The 21447-nt window shown below is 26.7% G+C and overlaps 2 protein-coding genes across 2 annotated transcripts; both read left to right on the top strand.

The window, feature by feature from the left end:
- Positions 1-201: 201 nt before the first annotated feature.
- Positions 202-4203, top strand: LOC110664988 (WAT1-related protein At1g68170). The gene is given in 8 exon segments (XM_021824915.2): positions 202-485; positions 1176-1238; positions 2734-2850; positions 2929-3187; positions 3297-3455; positions 3528-3642; positions 3645-3678; positions 3767-4203. Coding segments are annotated over 8 exon segments (1149 nt in total). The 5' UTR covers positions 202-282; the 3' UTR covers positions 3966-4203.
- An 8446-nt stretch (positions 4204-12649) lies between these two features.
- On the top strand, positions 12650-14950 carry LOC131173281 (WAT1-related protein At1g68170-like). Its single transcript, XM_058135360.1, has 7 exons — positions 12650-12852; positions 13221-13283; positions 13416-13532; positions 13624-13879; positions 13970-14128; positions 14316-14467; positions 14704-14950. Exons 1-7 carry the CDS (start codon positions 12650-12652, stop codon positions 14906-14908), a joined length of 1155 nt encoding a protein of 384 aa, XP_057991343.1. The 3' UTR covers positions 14909-14950.
- Positions 14951-21447: the final 6497 nt, after the last annotated feature.

Below are 21447 nucleotides of genomic sequence, written 5' to 3'. Positions count from 1 at the left end.
GAAGCTCTCCTAGCCCATAAACAAGATGAAGTTTCTCTCTCTCTCTATATAAAGTTTTGGTGAGAGGAAGCTCTCCTAGCCCACAAACAAGATGAAGTTTTAGCCCAGGACCAATAGGATCACGTCCAGCCCCATCCTAAATACCACTAATAACCCCTCAAGGTTAATATAAAAGAACAAAGAGAGGTAGACAACTAGAGAAAAGCAATGAAATCTTCTTGCTATTTTTCAAAGAGGGTTTATCATCAACTGATATATAATCTTTGATTGTATACAGATCTAATGGAGTTATTGGGGAAAATTCGCAAGTTGGTATATGGGTCGAAGGAAGTTTTGATAATGGTGGTCGTTCAATTGGTATACGCTGGTAGTAATATAACGTACAAACTTGCAGCCAGTGATGGAATGAGCGTGAGGATCATCGTCGGCTACAGATACATATTTGCAACTATTTTTATGATTCCTCTTGCTCTTTTCTTTGAGAGGTAAACTTTCTTTTAATTCAATTTTTTCTATTTTGATTCTGAACTAAACATGATTTTACACCATGAGAAAAGATTGTTGCCATTGAAAGACAGAAGAATAAGTAGTTTTTTCCCCTCATTTGAAAGAGGAGGGAGGTCCTTATTTTTGTATTATTTACAGTTAGAGTATTGCATCAGCTTTCGCATATCTAGATTTAGTTCCTTTTTCAAGTCTTAGAAAAACTATACCAGATAAAAATTTGTGTTCTTATTTGGCTCTGATTTGATTCAGTGGCTGAAGGTATAATAGAATTAGATTCGGATAAGAAAAAAAAATTTCAAGTGAGAAAAAAGAAAACGTGTTCTTCATAAATATGAGAGAGAGAGAGAGAGAGAGAGGTAAGCTGGAAACATGCAAAATGGGAAAGAAATACGAATTCAAATTAAAAGCAGAGATTTTTTATTGTTGTTACGGAAAACTGACACTTGTTCTGGATGGGATTTTGCAGAAAAAATAGGCCTCAACTTATATGAGAGAGAGAGAGAAAAAAAAGAAAACGTGTTCTTCATAAATATGAGAGAGAGAGAGAGAGAGAGAGAGGTAAGCTGGAAACATGCAAAATGGGAAAGAAATACGAATTCAAATTAAAAGCAGAGATTTTTTATTGTTGTTACGGAAAACTGACACTTGTTCTGGATGGGATTTTGCAGAAAAAATAGGCCTCAACTTACGTGGATAGTAACCTTCCAATCTTTTCTTTGCGGATTGTTTGGGTAAGTTCAATTTGCTGCCAAACTCAATTAATCATTTTCCCTTAATTAAATATCATCTTTTTCTTACAATTGGCCGGAAGATTATTAAAAAAATCAATTATTTCCACTTTAATTATATTATTTTTAGTCCCAAAGCTAAATAAAAATGAGAAAATTCTTGCTAAAAATTCAGTTTATCATAAATTCAAAATATAAATATGGAGATTCATATATTTAATCAGTGAGTTTCATCATAAGAAAAATTTATAAAAAATAATATATGTGTACATGCGAATTTACCAAAAAAATAAAATTTCATAAAAATATTATCCATTTTTATTTATTCTAGCACTAGAACATTATAGAGATTAAAATATAAATAATTTGATGTTTAGCTTAAATTTATTTCCTTTTAGTTCAAAGAATAAATACTATTCAATGTATTGAATCAAGTTTGGTGGTAACGTGATTGCCTTGAGTGATAATATTTAACATGTTTATAACAAAATTCTTGAAAAATTTGCATTATAATTTAATTTTATAGTTTTATGAATGATAATAACATTTTTTTTTTCCGTTGAGAATCTAAGTTTCATATTAGGAATAGATAAAAATTAGAGGTAAATATAAGTATTTGGGTTATAATATCGACTTAACTAGTCATTTTGAAGTGTAAAATAATTTAATTACTTATATAAACTTAAATTAAAATAAATTAATACATAATTTGATCGGCACTCCCTTCAAATTTAACATATATACCTAATAAAATATATTATATATTTTTTAATATGCAATAATTGGCTAAATTTTATATGACAATGATTGAAGTAAATGCTAAAAAAACAAAGAAAAATGTTTGCATAAATTAAAAGGGAAACTCTTTATAGAGGTTGTGAATGATTAATTAATTTCAAATTTTTTAGAAGGTATAATTAAAACATAATAGATTAATGATAAAGAAATAAAAGAAGCTTAAATAATGGAGAAATGAAGAATTTTTAAGTTAATGGATTTTTTACCGTACGAGCTAGTTATGGTTATTGAGGTTAAATTCCTTAATTTTTTAAGCCGAAAATAATTTAAATTGTTTTACAAATCGATAAAATAATGAAACTTTATCTTAATCAATTGAACTAATCCTGATTATGAATATTTTATTTAAATGCAAGATAATTAGGTTATTCTTTCTAATTTATATACTAGGCCTAACTTTTATATTTATTATATAGTTGAATTAGATTGATACTTAAAAAATACATCAACTCAATTAAGTCTTTATCCCAAAAATTTGGGGTTAAAAAATACATCAAAGTGCGAAATTTTGGGAGATTGGAAATCCATTTATTATCTTGAAAAAAATTAAGTTAAATTCAAATTCAATATTCAATCAATCAATAATGTTTTAAGGATTGGCTTTTAATGTGTTGTTATGGATGATACATAAATATTGCATATGAAACTCTTAATATCTTGCATATGCTTAACTAAACAGATGTATTATATTTAATTGCAGGGCATCGTTATCTCAAAATTTGTATGCAGAAAGTTTAGTCTTAACATCTGCAACATTTGCTTCTGCTATGGCTAATCTTCTACCAGCAGTTACCTTCATCTTATCCATCTTATTTGGGTAGTGATTAATACTCATTCCTTTTGTTCTTTAAATAGTGGGCACTTAACACTTTCAGTTTTCTGATATATATTTCAGCTTGGAGAAAGTGGGACTAAGAACTATGGCAGGGAAGGCAAAAGTGATGGGGACAACGATTGGGATTGGCGGAGCCATGCTTCTCACTTTTTACAGGGGATCAGAAATCAATATCTTCAGAACACACATTGATCTTATGAAGCATTATCAGCCCCAAGGAAGCCAGATAGCTTCATCATTATCTCCTGCTAGTCGAGCCTTAGGTTGTGCATTAGCTCTGGCCAGTTGCTCTTCATTTGCCTTGTGGTTAATCATTCAGGTCATCCTACAAAGCCTTTGAAGTTTATTTTAATGCCTTTTTATGCTAATTATTAATTGATCTCACCTCTATGATAATGAGCTTTTATGCTAATTATATTTGGTCTTAGGCTCAAATGAGTAGAAGGTATCCATTACCCTATTCAAGCTCTGCATTAATGGCATTGATGGCATCAATCCAATCTACTGTTTATGCCCTTTTCATGGAGAAAGATTGGAGTGCATGGAAACTAGGTTGGAATATAAGGTTGTTCACAGCAGCATATACGGTATATATCTTTAACAATACCTTTTTTTTTTTTTTTTGACAACTTCAATAATGCTTTAAGTTAAAATTGTAGGGGATACTTGCTGCTGGCACGATGAATGCTCTTACGATATGGTGCGTACAGTTGAGGGGTCCTCTATTTGTGTCGGTTTTTAATCCTTTATTACTTATATTTACTGCATTTGCGGGATCCTACTCATCAATGAAAATCTATATCTTGGAAGGTATATATACATATATATATATTTTTTGTTAATTTTCAGCATGCATCTAAACATTGAATTGTTGATGACTTAATATTGAAAATTGCAGCATACTAGGAGCAGCATTGATAGTAAGTGGCTTGTATGCAGTGCTGTGGGGCAAAAACATAGAAACGAAGACGATCGCTCAACTTGTTCCATTGGAAACCTCTCATGAAGTAGAAAGGTTGGAGTTGCAGGTAATTTCTTCTCACACAAATGACAATTGCAAGAATGACCAGCGTGTTGAGACACAGCAAGTGCAATAATGATCCTCCTTCCTCTTCTGATTTGCAATTGCCATCGATCCATTAGTTCGAACATGAAACTATTATTGAAAACATCAGAAAAATTAAGAGGCAGCTCTCTCATCTTATGAAATCCTTGAATAATACCATATACATGCATTGAATAATCATTCTGAATGTAGAAAAATGGATCTCAAAATAGTCTAGGGACCTAATGTAAATAAAAATAATAATAAAAAAACCTTGATATTTGGATTTATCAGCAAAATTGCTTTTTTCCATCCAGCATAAAATACAAGATCAGATAGGAACTTAAGGTTAAGGATGTAAAAATATTAGACCTTCAAATAAGTCGTATTCTTAGAAGTTAAATTGGACAATATTTTCCTATTCTCCTCATTTTTTTTAATAAAGATAGAAATTTCATTAAATAGAGACAGAACACAATTATGAAATATAAAATTTCATACTTCTATAATTTTACTTAAGAAAATTTAAAATATATCACTTATACAAAATATAATAATAATTATCTTAATTTGAAGGACCTAATCATTTTGATAGAGTATTTAATTTGGCTATTCGACGGGAAGCATGCTCAGTGACAATTCACCATTGTTTAACTCCATTGCTTTTTTATGAGGCTGATATAGAACCATCAAACTTTGATATCTTCATGAATAGAAAATATGTATTTTTTAATGCCTAATAAATAACTCCATCATAAAAAAAGGTAAAAAAAAAGTTTGTTAACAAACCCTCGTAAAGGAGGAAATACTAAATTTTCACAGAAAATAAGACACCAAATCCTCTTAAAAGATGGGACAAAACTCATATCTATTAATAAGAATAGAACAAAAATAAATAAAAATCTATTAAAAAAATACAGATTTAGAGATTATTGATTAAAAAATAACCATCCTTAAAAATATTAACTCATTTAGATTTATATATGTTTACATGCCCACTCTTATACATATGAAAGGTAAGTTTTCTATTTAGCAAATTTTAATATAGTTAAAATAATGGAAATTTGAGTTTAAATTTCAAAGTAAGTCAATTTAAAAAAAAAATTTCTATTGTTACATTGTTTAAATCAAAACAATCACCATGTATATGTATTTTATTTTATTAGATAGACTGTGATTACTTTTATTTTAGAATTGAGGACATAAGAAGACCATGGCCCCCTCACATTTTTTTTTAAAAGAAATTAAATATATTTTAACTCGATTCGAAAATAATAATATTCATAATAACATCAAAAATAATAATGATAATCAATTTATAGAATTTAAATATTATTATGCTAAAAAAGTTTCAGAAGTGAACAAAATAATAATGATTATATATCACAAAATGCGAATATCTAGTTAGAATACTGTAAAAATATGGATATAGAAAGAAAATAAAAAAAGACAATGGAAAATGATTGGGAAAAAAAAAATAAAGCCTCTGATTTTCTTATATTTTATTTTATATTCTAATGTTTTTATAACAAATTTTTTCATTCAACCTTTTAAGTGATATGTTGAATATATGGAGTAAATCTGCTAAACTAGATGTGGCATAAACCTTCTTTGTTAAGGATTTTATTATTATTATTGTTATTTAAAATTAATAAAATATATAATTTATAAGAAGAAAATTTATATTAATTATTATTTAATAAAAACATAATTTATAAATTTTTATTAATTATAATAATTATATAACTATTTAAATTTTGATTCCTTAATCTGTAATATCCTGCGTTCATCCCTGTTATATATATATATATATATATATATATATATATTAGGTTCTTGCTTAATACTAGCTGGGATCCATGAGCAAATTCCAAATTTATCTTGATATACACTTTATGGACGTGCTTTCCAAGAATGAGTCCTCTAATTTTTTTTTTTGTTTTAATTTTGACGTGTGATTTATTTTGTATTAATTCTTTTAGAAAGAAATTTTTTTTTTCCCTGATGATCTGTCGATTCAAATTAAATTCTAAAGTTCTCTCTTAAAGTTAAAGGCATTGACTCTATTGCCATAGGGAGTTCTATACATGCACGACATGATAGCAACAATTCACATTCCTCATTTATCATTTGACCTTTTTCCCTTTTTTTTTTTTTATGTATTAATGCAACTTTCCAGGCTTGGAGTTACTGGTACATAAAATTCGATGTCGTTTACAGGAGAAAGAGATAACGACACTCGATAAGATATGGTTTTCAAAGCACTTAACATTATCTAATTATTTTTCTTTTTAATGGAAAACAATTCTTCCACAAATGTTGGCTTTGTTGCATAAGTCTCAAATTTGGATTTTGCTGGATTGGATGGAGATCCAAGAAATTTATAGAAAGTAAAGCATTATTGTTTATTTTCCTTTTTTTTTTATACAAAAGCTGAAGGAGACCAAAAAGTTATCATGAAAATCATTTTATAAGTACTAATATTTAAAATTTTAAATAATTACATATTTAATTAAAATATTTATAAATAATTAATAATCAATTAATATATTAAGTAAAAATTAACTTATAAAATCATATTTACTATTGAGATAATTAAAAAATATTAAATGATATTTATTATAAAATTTTAAATATAAATAATACAGTAAAATATTTAGTCAATTAATTTATAAAAATAAGGCTTCTAAGTATTAAAATGAAAAGTTGTGTTCCCAATATATTCTTTTTAGCTTAAAATCTCAATTTTTAAATTTAAAAATTATTATAAACAGATAAATTAGCTTATATTTGGAGCTTACACACTAGTTTGATTAGTTTATAAACTAAGACAAATACTTTCATAATCTAATATAAATTATATAATAAAAGATAATTTTTTTTTTAAAAAAATTTAGGTGAGTAAATACTCGTCAGGGTCAAACATACCACAAATTTCTTTAAGAGGTTATAATAAAATTTACATATAATTTATCAAGAAAAATAACTAATAGGACTCGAATCCTCAATATTATATCATATTGATTAATTAAAAAATTTAAATTTAAGACCATATGTTTTTTAAGAAAAAGATGCAAGGACAGGGTAAAATTAGTTTAATTAGTGCTATATTTTATTATATTACTAGTTACTCAACATTTATATAAACTTTAATTCATTGTAGTGGGCTACAAGCTGGATAGCACCAGCCTCACCATAATAATATCTGAAAGGCTTGTTTAAATTGTTATTAACCTAATTCACGGTGGTTAATTTAATTAATTAACTTTGTCAGAAACGATGTTCTAGTGGAAGGAGGAGAAAAATAGGGAAGTAATATAATGGACAAGATGAAAGGTATGTATGGGTTTTAGCTATCAATTAAAAGTGCGACCATAATTTTCTTCTGGTAGAGAACTTTGATCTGTTACTTAATTATTTACATCTCAAAAAAATATAAAAAATTATTAATTAATTTTAACTTTAATAAAAATATTTTAAACTTATTTATCATAAATATATTAAATTAATATAAAGAAACACGATATTATTAAAGTTATTCAGAAATATATATATATATATATATATATATATATATATATATATATTTATATATATATTAGAGAGGAGAGAGGTATTTTCTAAAGTATGTCACGTGGCTGATATATAGCAGGTTTGATATATGGCATTTTTTTATTGTAAATTATTTAATAATTATTTTATTAATACTATAATAAGTAATCATAACTATAAGATAACTTATAATATATATATATATATATACTAATTATTTCTATTTTAAAATCTTTTTTAAGAGATAAAAGTAATAAAAATATAAGTTAAAATAATTAATAAAAAATTAAAATATTACATTATTTTTATATATTAAAATTTAAAAAATATAAATTAAAAACATTAATAGTTACATGTTATACACGGCAATTCGCTAGCGATTTATGAGTTACTTTGAGTTAGACAGATTCAAATTGATCAATTAATGTATCTAATTAGAATTTATTATCTTTAATTACTCATTTATGACTAGATTATAATTAAAAATAGAGATTATACCATGCATTAATTTTTTTATCATACTAAATTCATATTATCTTTTTGATAAAAAATAAATAAATCATATAGGCAACATAATTTGATAAAAATAATAACTATAGTAGTTAGAATGCTTATAATTGACTCATTTTCAAGAATTTTCATAAAATTTTTAAATTTATACAAATTTTGTAGAACAAATACATCAGGTCTAACTCTGCCGCAAAAATTAATTCAAGAAAATAAGATTTGCTCAATATTATATATAATATAAACACTTTATACTAAATCACTGTAGGACAACAAATGTTTTGATAAGCATTTTTTTAAAAAAAAAATCATAATTAACCATAGAATTAATTAAATTTCTATATATCCAAGCATAGAATTAATTTAATTCTAATATACAAACCGTAGAATTAAGTTTTTGAAGTTTGGTAGCGTAGCACTTTGCAACAGAAAGGACTAAAAGATGACCAGATACATCATTTTCCATTTCTTTCTTTTACACTTTCCGTCCTCCTCTTTGGAAAAAAGTTTACATATTTGTTCTTCCACTCGCTTTACTCAACTATTAATAATGACTTAATAATATATATTACATAATTTTTGAAATTGCATGACTTGACTTTTACCAATTCTTTACAGATTATGGATTGTCAAATTACAATACAATTTGTGCACTTCGAGTATAAAATGTTCATATGGCTATTTTTATTTTTATTTTTTTTGAAGTTATTTTGAATTAATCAATAATATAAGGTGCAGGAACTCAGAAAAATATGTACAATTGTATGATTATCTTGTTCAATTTTGATTAGTTTTTATAATTTGATTATATAGAAAAACAGTTTTATATAAAAAAAAATGTTTAATAATTACTGTTGGATGTTCCACGTCGATAATATAAGAAAGAACAAGCGAATATATATAGTAATAGGAAGTCAAGTCAAATTGGTTTAAGCTATTTTTATAAAGATAATCTTAAATTAAACATATAAATTTGGGTGATAATTATCCATATTATTTGAGTAAAAAATTTGATATGCTAGTAAAATGAACTAGCGAGACCTACAGAGTCAAATCAGAAAACAAAGTGACTAAACTCTAAATGAGTCACTACATGCAGTATGAGTGACGATTAAACCTATAAAATTAAGTCTAATTTAGTGGGATGGTAACGGATCTGAATTTTATGGGTACCTGACCCAATCGAATTTTAATAAAATGGATTTAGATAGTATATAATTAGATTTGGGACTGGTTCGAATTTACATGTTGAGTATCATATAAATATATATTTATAAATTTTTATATATTTTATTTTAAATAAAATAAAATTTAAATATTTTATGAAATTATTAAATTATTAAAATATAATTATTAATAAAGAAATAATTTTTTATGCAAATTATTTATTAAAATATATAAAATTAAATGAGTTAGAATATTTTTTAGATGATCAGATTTGGATACGTTATTAAAAATAAATTTTAATTAGATTTGAGATGGGTTTGAATTTTGAAAATATTAATCGAGTTTGGATATGATGATTTTCACAGATACGCTATTCGTTGTCATTCCACAATCCAGTTGCATTTTTTTTTTTTATAAGTCAAAATTTATTAAAAGAAGTGGCAATAAAATCAAAATTACAAACCAAGCAGACCAAAAATACAAAATCAAGAAGTGAAACAAGACTAAGACAATCAGAGAACAAGGAACCAAAGATAAAATAAGGCACCAACGAGCTAAATCCAACAAAAGACAAAACACAAAACTTTCAAAACAAGCCACAAGATATCAAAGGGATCCCTAAGGCAGACACTAAGCTAACAAGAATAAACAAAACTATAAATAACAAAATCCTCTTGACACAACTGCGTAACAACAGAGCTCTGAAAAAGGTGGATAATCAACAAACCAACAAAAACCACGTAGATTGCTAGAGTGGCCAAAGAAGTGACAATAGCAAATTCAATCAACGACTTGAGAATTCAACGAAAACAGCACAAAAGAGCCTGAAAAAAAAACTCAGAAATAGCCAAAACCAAAGATCCGTCTTTAGGCAAATTAACAAACAGTTGGCCTCCAAGAATAAAACTACACTGGAAAAATCTAAAGCCAAGATTCTAACTCAGAAAGCCAACAAATTGAATCCTCCCATTTAATTAGCGGTAAAATTTTTGTAACGTTATTAATTTTACTACTATAAAACTAATATTTAACGGTAATATAAACAGTTATTGCTAATAAGAAATAAAAAAAATATATGATAATAATAATTATTATTATTATTGACATATTTTTTTAGCAATAATTGTTACTATCAATATCTATTATTTTGTAGCAACATTTCAAAGTTGTCAGGTCACGGTGAAAGTAGAGAGTTAATGGTTTAAAGTTCAACCAAAATCGAATTAGATTTAACTGATATATTATTAAATAAATATTATAAAATTATTAATAATAATATCATATTATAATTAATACTTTTGTATGTTTTATAAATAATTGTTAAAATAAATTTAGTTAAATTTTAACACACAAATATTTTTTAAAAAATAATTTTTAAATAATAATATTTTATTTTTTATAGTATAGAAATACTTAAGATTAAAATTTTTATAATAATAAATTTATCATGTATCAATGAAAAATAAATTTTAATATATCAAAATTATATATAGTATAACAAATAGAAAAATTTTTACATACTTTACTATATAAAAAATAATAAAATAAAAAATAATTTAATAATACAAGTTAATATATTAATGACATAAATTATTAATATAAGTTTTTTTAAAGAATTAATTATTATAAGTTGAAAGCAAGTGAAATTAAAATTTTTTTTATTTTTTGAAATAATTATAAGTTAATAGTTATTAATTATTTTATACTAGTATAATATAATTTAAATTAATAAAAGAAATAATTTAATATATGTGAATTAATAAATGTAATCTTATAACTTTATAACTATTTTACAATTATTTTATAACCTTATAAAAAAAAAAAGCTTTTGTCTCCGTACTGGGCTTCCCAATCTATACGTATATGAGTTATTGTTAATGACTTGCAAAGTTATCTTGCACGTCACTTGGTAATTGGATTGCAAACGACTTCATGAAATCTTTGATTCAAACCATGGCAGCGTACCTGCAGTCATTATTTTGTAGTAATAATATAAAATAATTTATATATTATTACTAAATTTAATATTTTTTTTAGTGATGAAAAAAACAATAATTACAAATATTGAAAAGGAAAAACACAATTGTGAAAACGTCTCCACGAAAGCCAATAATTAGAAACTCAACACAAGCTTCAAAACTAGGTTTCATTAGGCTCTTTAAGAGCACAAGCTCATTCTCTCACAATGAGATAGAGTCCACATCTCATAATTTATGAGATAATTAAATTCTTGTGAGTGTGAGTATATGATACACTAAAATTAGTGCATCAAGGGCATCTTATAATTTCTCCATCAAAATATCCTACCAACTAAAGATAGCCTAGTAGTAGCAAAATTAAAGCCGAAGCATAAATCCATGCTTCCCTAGCTGAAAAAGTCCAAAAGAACGAATTTTTGTTTGGTGTAATTATTGTATATATAAAAGTTTAATTATAATTATTAATCATAGTGAAACTCACGTGAGATCCACCATAATCAATAATTACAATGAAATCGTTGTGCATTTTATTGTATAATTTTTTCGAACAAACACTAAAAAAATCTAAAAAACTCCACCAACCAAAAAACACTCTAATCCCAGCTCAATTAAAACCCTTAATGGGTGCCATCTCCTCATGAATTTGTTTATGGAAGAATATTTGTACCACTTCTTCGTCAAGAACCGAACACGTCAAGCTCAAATCCTTACCAATAGCAAGTGTTTTACGGGCTTCTTCTTTGTCATTAAAGGGAAGAAAGATGAATAAAGCATTTTTAAAATAGATGGATAGAGTTAAATAATAATTTTCTTTTTTAATATATTTAAATAAATTTATTTTTTTTTAATTTATAAAGAAGAGAAAAAGAAGCTTGAATTTGAAATCTTACATAAATTGAAAGGTATATATTTACAATCTGTCTATACTTTTGAATGCAAGTAAATTTGAATTTTAACATTTGGTTCAAATATGAGAATATGGCCTAAAGAAAATTGAATTCCAACGTTAATCAGAAATTCGAAACATAATTATACATGAATCTATATGTTAATTTTCAACAGCAACAGACGTTAAGTATTAGTCAACAAATATAGGAAAGGGAGATAGGAACCAAATTCCAATTTGTTTTTCATTTCCTATTTTCTATTAATGAGACGCATGATACGGAAGAACAGTCGCCTTTGAACTCGAATCCACGTGACTGTATAGAGCGCTAGCTCCCACTCACAGCAACCATGCATGACCAAAGCATGTCCCAGAAAAGAAAACAAAATTGACTTTCCATTAAATCACAGCCCTTGAATCCATAGAATGTCAGATAATAATAGAAAACCTTGTTTTAAAAGTACCAGTCTTCCCACTTATAAATATCAGCATCCAGAGCAAAGCAAAAGAAATAAGGTAGGTATAGATAGCAAGCGATCAAGAAGGGTAGCAGTCGCTTGTGAAAAAAGAGGTAGGAGTATCTTCATCTTCTTGTTACTTTTTCGACGGGGGATTATTGATTGATATAATCTTTGATTATATAAGATGAAGTTCTTGATGGAGATTTGTAAGTTGGTGGATGGGTTGAAGCCAGTGTTGGTAATGGCGTTGGTTCAAGTGGCATATGCTGGTGTTAATGTGTTCTACAAATTAGCAGTCAGTGATGGAATGAGCTTGAGGATCATTGTTGCCTACAGATACATTTTTGCGACGGCTTTCATGATTCCTCTTGCTCTCTACTTTGAGAAGTAATTAACTAAACCATTTTTTTATTATCTCTCTTTTCTTTTTTCTCTTTTTTTTTTTTTTTCCCCTTGTCTTTTCTTTTTCCTTATTAATTCAAATATTCCATTTGTTCATCATATTTTGCATGCAAGTTGGAAAAATATGAGAAAGCTTGTTGCCATTGAAGTTAATATATATTCAACTCAAGAGAAGGAGGGAGCTCATTGAAACTAGTAGTTTTTGTAAAAGTAAAGTTCTTTTGGCCAGTAGGCAAGAGATTAGTAACCAGCTGGAAACCAGGATATGAAGAAGAAATGAATAAAAAATAAGTAGTACTGATTCTTTACAGCTTATTTTGGATGCTAAACTTGTTCTTGATTGGGTTTCACAGAGATAATAGGCCTAAACTGACGTGGACAGTACTCTTTCAAGCATTTCTTTGCGGGTTATTTGGGTAAGTTTCTGCTGCCAAACTCGTTTTCCTTGATTATAGTATTATCAACACTTGTTAGTAAGCTTGTATATGCAACCTTCGTTTTCTTAGATATTGCATTTGCTTGATGTATCATACAATATTTAATTGCAGGGGATCATTATCTCAAAATTTGTACGTTGAAAGCTTAGCCTTGACGTCTGCCACATTTGCCACTGCCATGTTTAATCTTGTACCAGCTGTTACCTTCATCTTAGCCATCTCTTTTGGGTATTAATAACTTAATAATTCTTATTTCTTTTCCTTTAATTAGTCATCAATTAATTACGTTATTGATCAACATCTTGGGAATTTCGATCAGGTTGGAGAAAGTGGGACTAAAAACTCTAGCAGGAAAGGCAAAAGTGTTAGGGACAGTAATGGGGATTGGAGGAGCCATGCTGCTTACCTTCTACAGAGGACCAGAAATTAACGTCTGGAAAACACACATTAATCTTCTGAAACGTTATCAGTCCCATGAAAGCCACTTGGGTTCATCATCTCATGGCAATCGTGCCTTGGGTAGTTTATTAGCTTTGGGCAACTGCTTCTCTTATGCCTTATGGTTAATCATTCAGGTGAATTTACATATAAATGTTAATTAACATTAATGGTTTTTAAAGTTTATGATGGCCTTAATTTTATGTTAGTTATATCTTTGGTCTCAGGCTAAGATGAGTGCAAGATATCCATATCCCTACTCAAGCACAGCTTTGATGTCATTGATGGCATCAATCCAAGCTACTATTTATGCCATTTGCATGGAGAAAAATTGGAGTGCATGGAAGTTAGGTTGGAATATAAGATTGCTCACAGCAGCATATGCGGTAAATTCAAAAATTTTTTTTTAACATATATATATAATTCGAGATTTTATAATTTTAAAGAAGATTTTAGTATTACTGAGTTGTAATTTATTATTTTTAATTTAAATAATGAAATTAATTAGATCTTCTTGGCATGTTAAATACGAATTTGAAACAAGTTTAATAATGTTTTTGGTTTAAATTGTAGGGAATGGTTGTCGCTGGCTTGATGATTACTCTTGTAACATGGTGTGTACGTAAGAGGGGTCCACTATTTGTGTCCATTTTTAACCCTCTAATGCTCGTATGTACTGCCTTCGCTGGTTCTCTACTCCTTAATGAAAGTCTACATGTCGGGAGGTATATATCTTTTATTTTTTAAATAATTGTTATTAACTTTAAAATTTAATAATTTTAGGGACGACACTAATATTGCTAATTAAAGTATATTAATTTTTTATAAAATAATAAAATTAATTGAAAATTTATAGTTTCATAGGGAATTAAAATAATTTATTAATTTCTATATTATTATAAAATGTTTATGTGCCTAATTAATTATCGAATTACTAACAATTTAATATTAAATATTGCAGCATATTAGGAGCAGCATTGATAGTGTTTGGTTTATATACGGTATTGTGGGGCAAGAACATGGAGATGAAGAAAATGGCTAAACTTGTTCCATTGAGAACCTTCCAAGAAGCAGAAAAATCAGAAAAGATTGAGGTGGTTGTTTCTTCTCTGGAACATGATAATGGCAACAGTGACTCCAAAGTTGAAAATTGCAATAAGGCATGAAGGGTGATGATTTATTAGAAAAAGGAGCAAAATAAAATGTTAAAAAAGAAGGTAGGGCAAAAAAAAAAAAAAAAGCAATTAACAAAGATAAATGGAAAGAGCAAAGTCTTCTCGTATTCCAATTTCCAATTGCCAACAAGTTTACCTGTTGATACAGTAGGGGATTGAGGAACAGGGATAAAAATTTAGATCTGTCAAATAAATAATATATTTTTAATTATTAGATTATGTATTATTTATGGCTCAGCTGATTTATTGTTATTATTATTTGTTGATTAATGATAAGCAACTAGTTTGATTAATTTTTGTGTTTTATGAGATTTTTTTATTATAATTTATTTATTTATTACTTTGAATTGGCAATGAGCTATTTATATACAAAGATATAGGTAATTTAAAAGTAAATTCTTTGTAGAAAAAAATAAAAATTAAATTCCACCATGTAGTGCTGTTAATCATATGTTAGAGGAATAAATTATATAATGATGAACTTTATTTTGCACTAAATCAATTAAATAATAAAATTACTGTTTTCAACCATAACCCCTTTATTTGGATATTAAATATCATATCAATCAACATATTCTTCACATTGGGAAAATCTCATATTAATCAATAAATCAACATATAATTAAAAAATTATTCTCTAAACACATTATTATTTGGTAGTATATATAAGACGGCAAAGACATGTATGGTCATTCCCCATTAAGTGAAACAACAAATGAAGGGCCAAGGATAAACACAACTTTTTAAAGAGCCAACTCATCATATTTTTCTAATGCAAAGAAAGGTGAATCTCAATTTCTTTCTTTATTTTTTTTTTCTTTCTTTTTATTCTTTATTACAGAGAAGATAATAATAGATTATAAAGAAGGATTATGTTTATCCATTTTTTAAATCAGAAATAATTTTTTTTAATAAAGAGTGTTGTTAATTAATTGTTCCTATTACTATTTCTTACTAAAAAAGTTTTATCTGCACTCAAATTTTGAATGTCCTTGACACCGATTAATGATTAATATTATTATAACTAGAACTATTACTATTGCCTAGTTTCATTAGATATCTTATAACTAGATTCTCTCCTTTTTCCAATCTAGTTTCTCCATCACCACAAACCCTAGTTAGATTATGATATGATATACTTCTTAGTTATTGGGGGACATAGCAATGAAAATTAGAAATGGATAGCGTCTGTTTCGAGTTTGCAATGGACTTACAATGGAATAGAAATTAAATATGTTAATTAAATGTCACAACGAATTATAAATGGAAAAGAACCAATTGCTATTTTTAACGCAAAAAAATAACACTATATTTAGAATTGGATTAAAAACCGAATAGAAAAGAAAATTAAAAATAGAAAAATTCTGTTTCTAATTTTAGCGCTAATTTAACTTTAATTTTTGTAATAAATTAATAATGGAATAGAAACAAATGGTCAGTTTCTAAATTTGAAACAGATTAGATTTTATTTCTAATTTAGAAATGAAATTTGAAATTTGTTTCTAAATTGTAGATATTGAAGAAAAAAGTATAAAAATTTAGAAATGAATTTCAAAATCTATTTCTAAATAAAAAAAAAAGCTTAAAAATTCATTTTTATTTCCTTTTAAATTGAGAAAGTGGTTCAAAAGTCCGTTTCTAATTTATGGAGGGAAAATTCCCGCAATTTTTTTTAATTAGAAACAAATTTTGTACTCTATTTCTAAATTACATATATATATACCCCCTACTCATTTCACTCATTCTTTCATTTTCTTTTCTTTCATTTCACTCTTTCTTTCATTTCTTTTCACTTCTTCATCATTCTCTTCATTTTATATTTCATATCATTTTTCTCATTTTTTTTGTTTTCATTAATACATTTTTTTCCATTTCATTTTTTCTTCCATTTTATTTTATTTTCTTTCTTATTTTCTTTCTTTTATCTTTCATTTCACTTTTCTTCTTTTTTTATTAATTTTTTTATTTCATTTTTCTCAATTTTCTATTTTCTTTCATTTTCTTTTATTCAATTTTTCTTTTATCTTTTTATCTTTTTTCTTTTTTATTCATAACTCTCTCTCCCATTTAATTGTTATTAATAATTTAATTTTTAGTAATTTTTATTATAATATAGTTATGGTAATTTTTGCTTAATTTATTTTTAATTGTAATTTTTAATAATATTTTTATATTGTTTTTTATTTTGATTGGTAATTTATGTTTTAATATTTTTTATTATAACGTATTAATAATAATTTTTTATTAGTAATTTTGTTTTTAATATATTTATATTTATTTTTTATAATATTAATGGTATTAATATTGTCACTTTTAGTATTTAGTTTTTAATATTTTTATATTTATTTTTTTATAATATTAATAGTATTAATATTGTAACTTTTAGTATAATTTATTATTTTCTTCAAAACTTTTTAAATGATTTCAAAATAAATAATTTAAAATAATTTAATTTTTATTTTTTGCCTTTATTAATTAGCAACGGAAAAAAATTATGTTTCTAACATATTTTTCTAATTTTTTTTTCTTATTAGAAATAGATTAGAAATGGACATGAATCCGTTTCTAATTTGAAATGGTTTACTTTCTTCCTCTAAATTAGAAATCGAGTATATTTCGTTTCTATTCTATTTTTAATTATAAACAAAAAAAAAGAAATAGATTAATTTCTATTTCTAATTTAATTTGAAATGGATAGTATTCTATTTCTAATTTCTAATTTAAAAACAGATAGAAATTTTTTGTTTTTATAATTATTAGCAATGAACTAATTAGAAACAAAATTTTCCGGTTTCTAATTTGTTTCTAAACCAAACTAGAAATGAAAGCTTTTAACTTCCAAATTTCATTTCTAATTTTTTTTTTTTTTTTTTTGTAGTGAACTAAACCTTAATTTCAAACTAGTTAAAGTACGTTTTATAGATCTGTTTTTGTCATTTAACTCTGTTAGATACTAGGTTTATATCAATATACAAAAGTTGTAAATCTTTTGATATACTTCCCTTCACGTCATCTTAGGCCTTTTGCTTTCCCTATTAACTTATCACACTTATGTACTGGGGTATTTAATTTTCTTTATTGTATATGACCAAATTAAATGGACATCTTCAATGAGCTTCTCTCATTTTATCTCCGATATGTGCTACATGTGGATTCTATGGTGGATGTGGTCATTCTAATCTTGTCTATTATCATGTTCAGACATCCATTTTAACATCCATATTTCTACCACAGTTATCTTATGGATATATTATATCTTAAATACCCAACATTCACTCCTTTACAATATAGTTAATATAATAACAATCCTATAAAGATGAGAGAGCACTGAATTTGACATTGCCAGTCAATTTATTGCAACCCTCCTCCTTTATTTAAACTTCAAATTAGCTATGTTTTGCTAAGTTCACATAGGCAGAGTTAAATTTTTAAATGTCAATATAATATCATTAAACAATAATATTAATAATATATAGTTTACATTTAATTATATTATAATATTAAAAAATTAAAAATTTCATATTCCAATCACAAGCAAGAGCAAGCTTACCATTCTTTTTATTTTAGAAAGTGCATAATTTTATGAAGTATATATAAAAAAAATTTTGATAAAATATGAAATTTGTTTTTAATACATAAAAATTGGCACGTGAAAATATTTCTAATCATAAATAAAAGAAAATTTATTATGCACCGCATAAGCATTTAAACTATAAATAAAAAAAAGTAAACATATAAAAAAAATATTTACACAGTTCAACTTGGCAACATTGGACTACATGAGCGGAGCATGCCATCTTCTATTATTAACAAATAATCAACAGTTACAAGTTTAATGCTAACTACTCATTAACCCAATTATACATCCAAGAAAACCCTTGTATTAAACTAATATTAAATATATTAGTTAATCCCTCTTATTCTCCTCTAAACATAGAGTGTGTCTTCAATTACTTGGGCAAGAACACCTCACAATGGATAATAATTCTTTCTTCTTTAAATTTCATACATTTTCTCTACTTAGGTCAAAATATTTCTCTGTAACACCCTAGGCAAATCCCACATCGACAAAACACGGGAGAGATGTAGGGTTTATAAGTTGATGGTTCGTAACCCCTAGAGACGCGTTTTAAAACCGTGAGGGCTTCGGCCCAGAGCGGACAATATCACTAGTGGGCCGGGCCAATACATTTGTGGTATCAGAGCCGCTCCGCGTGCAACCTTGAACGATGGTGGGGCAAACCTCAGCGAGGACGCTGAGTCCCATAAGGGGGGTGGATTGTAACACCCTAGGCAAATCCCACATCGACAAAACATGGGAGAGATGCAGGGTTTATAAGTTGATGGTTCGTAATCCCTAGAGACGAGTTTTAAAACCGTGAGGGCTTCAGCCCAGAGCGGACAATATCACTAGTGGGCCGGGCCAATACATTTGTGCTCTGACACCAACTTTGTCACGACCCAAAATTCTGAACCGTGACCGGCGCATAATTTAAGTATTCTTAAATCATGCAAGCCTTATCAGAGTATCTTAAATGAATATATTGTCACTTACTAATCCCAAAAATAGACAAAATCCAATAGACAAAATGCTGAATAAACATCACAAATATCCCATAAGTAAATTGCGGAATCTCTACAGATTTCAATAAAAACTTAAACTGTTCAATAACTCAAACTAATTATTAGCCTGAGAAAACACAAATTCGGGCATACCATGAGAACAAATCAAAGTTGTCCCTCTCCAGAAAATGGTCTAAATATTTGGATCAGCTGCAGAATTCTACTGATCTGAAACAGATAACAGACAGAGAAAATGTGGTTTGAGCTAGATGCTCAGTGAATGATAATTATAGCACACAACGGAATAGGAACAGGCAGACGCTTGATTAATTTCACAATAATTTTTCTATTCAATAAAATCATGCTCATGCTGTCAAAATCATTAATAAAATAACTTCATAAAACATATATATAAAAGAAATTCATTCAATAAAAATTTTATGGTACAGTGCACTAGAGTGATGATACCCCACATCACCAAAGGCCAGATGGTAAGCGCGCTACCAGATATTAGATACCTTCCTCCTCCTTCACAGATATCAATGCATATGATACTAATGCAAACCATAAACTGCAATGATACATGACTCGACAATGCAACCTAATACCGTGATAGTCCACACGGCGGGGCCAGATAACAGAAACAGATACTGGGCACAGGTACCAATTCAAAATAGAAAATCAATTTACACAAATCAATCAAAATCAATAAAAAATTTCAGATAGCAAATAATAACTGATAGTGTAATTCCAATAGTGTATTCAATAGTTTCAGAGAATCAATAAAATCAAATCAATCTCAAATCAATTCAGTAACACATCGGTAAATTTTATAGTCAAATATCAATCAATATAAATACGTTAAAGGCCTGTTCCCGAAATTCTAATGGGTCTAATGCAGAGATAGTTGACAAAATCAATTATTTAATCAAAATCGAAATAAAATTCAATAATAAAATAAAACTCTAGAAAATCACATATAAAATAATTGTTAAAATATTGATTTAAAATTTCATTTAATAACAAACTTAATGCTAAGAAATTTTAAAAGGGACTAAAACGGTGCCATGTACTATAATTACCACTCACCTGTAACCTCCAAAATAATAGCTAGATTCAATAAAAGAGAAACAATTTCAGCTGACAGAATGAATATTTGAATCTCCTACATACCCAAAATATAAAAGAAAAATATTAAATAATAATAAAATAAAATAACTTATATATATATATATATATATATATATATATATATATATATATATATATATATATATATATATATAATCGTTTGTCCCACAAACACCTCGTGTCCCGTTCCTCCACCACAAATCTTCCACTGCAATTCCGCAAATATATATATATATATATATATATATATATATATATATATATATATATATATATATATATATATAAACGTGATGAAGGAACGGAACGCATGGTGGGATCCCGCACGGTTATACTTATATAAATATATAACAATTAGTTATAGTCCAGCAGTAATTATGACCAATCCAATTTGATCAAAGAAAAATAAATAAATAGATTTCTAGAGTAGTTATAACAGATCAAGGAAAGAAAATAAAATTAGATTCACCTATTATTGAACAAAGAACGAGAATTTTTACTTTGAAAACATAATCGAAAGTGATGAATTGAGAAATAAAATTTTAAGAATTATCTGCGCACATCAGATTATTTTATATATATACGTATAACAATAAATAAAAGATTATGAAAATACCTGTTGAGAGTATTTGATAGGAAAAGGAGGTGGCAAACAGGTTTTGAGAGCAAAGTTTAGCAGAAGAGATGATTAGGGTACATATATATTTCAAGAGTTCTATTAGGTGTAGAATGGGATAAGAGTTATTATTGAACTGGGTTGTTCAGATTGCAGATATATATTTAATTTCAAAAATAATATATATATCTAAAAATAAATAAGCAGACCATCTAATAAA

This window comes from Hevea brasiliensis, chromosome 14 (genome assembly GCF_030052815.1).
Source record: "Hevea brasiliensis isolate MT/VB/25A 57/8 chromosome 14, ASM3005281v1, whole genome shotgun sequence".
Taxonomy (NCBI): domain Eukaryota; kingdom Viridiplantae; phylum Streptophyta; class Magnoliopsida; order Malpighiales; family Euphorbiaceae; genus Hevea; species Hevea brasiliensis.
The sequence above is the reverse complement of the archived record's forward strand: the minus strand, read 5'-3'. Positions and strand labels throughout refer to the sequence as shown.

Bases quoted from the DNA above. Each gene is read 5' to 3' on its own strand.
- LOC131173281 (XM_058135360.1), top strand. From the start codon at position 12,650: ATGAAGTTCTTGATGGAGATTTGTAAGTTGGTGGATGGGTTGAAGCCA. The intron at 12,853-13,220 runs GTAATTAACTAA...TGGGTTTCACAG, and splicing joins CTTGCTCTCTACTTTGAGAA to AGATAATAGGCCTAAACTGA. The intron at 13,284-13,415 runs GTAAGTTTCTGC...ATTTAATTGCAG, and splicing joins TTTCTTTGCGGGTTATTTGG to GGGATCATTATCTCAAAATT.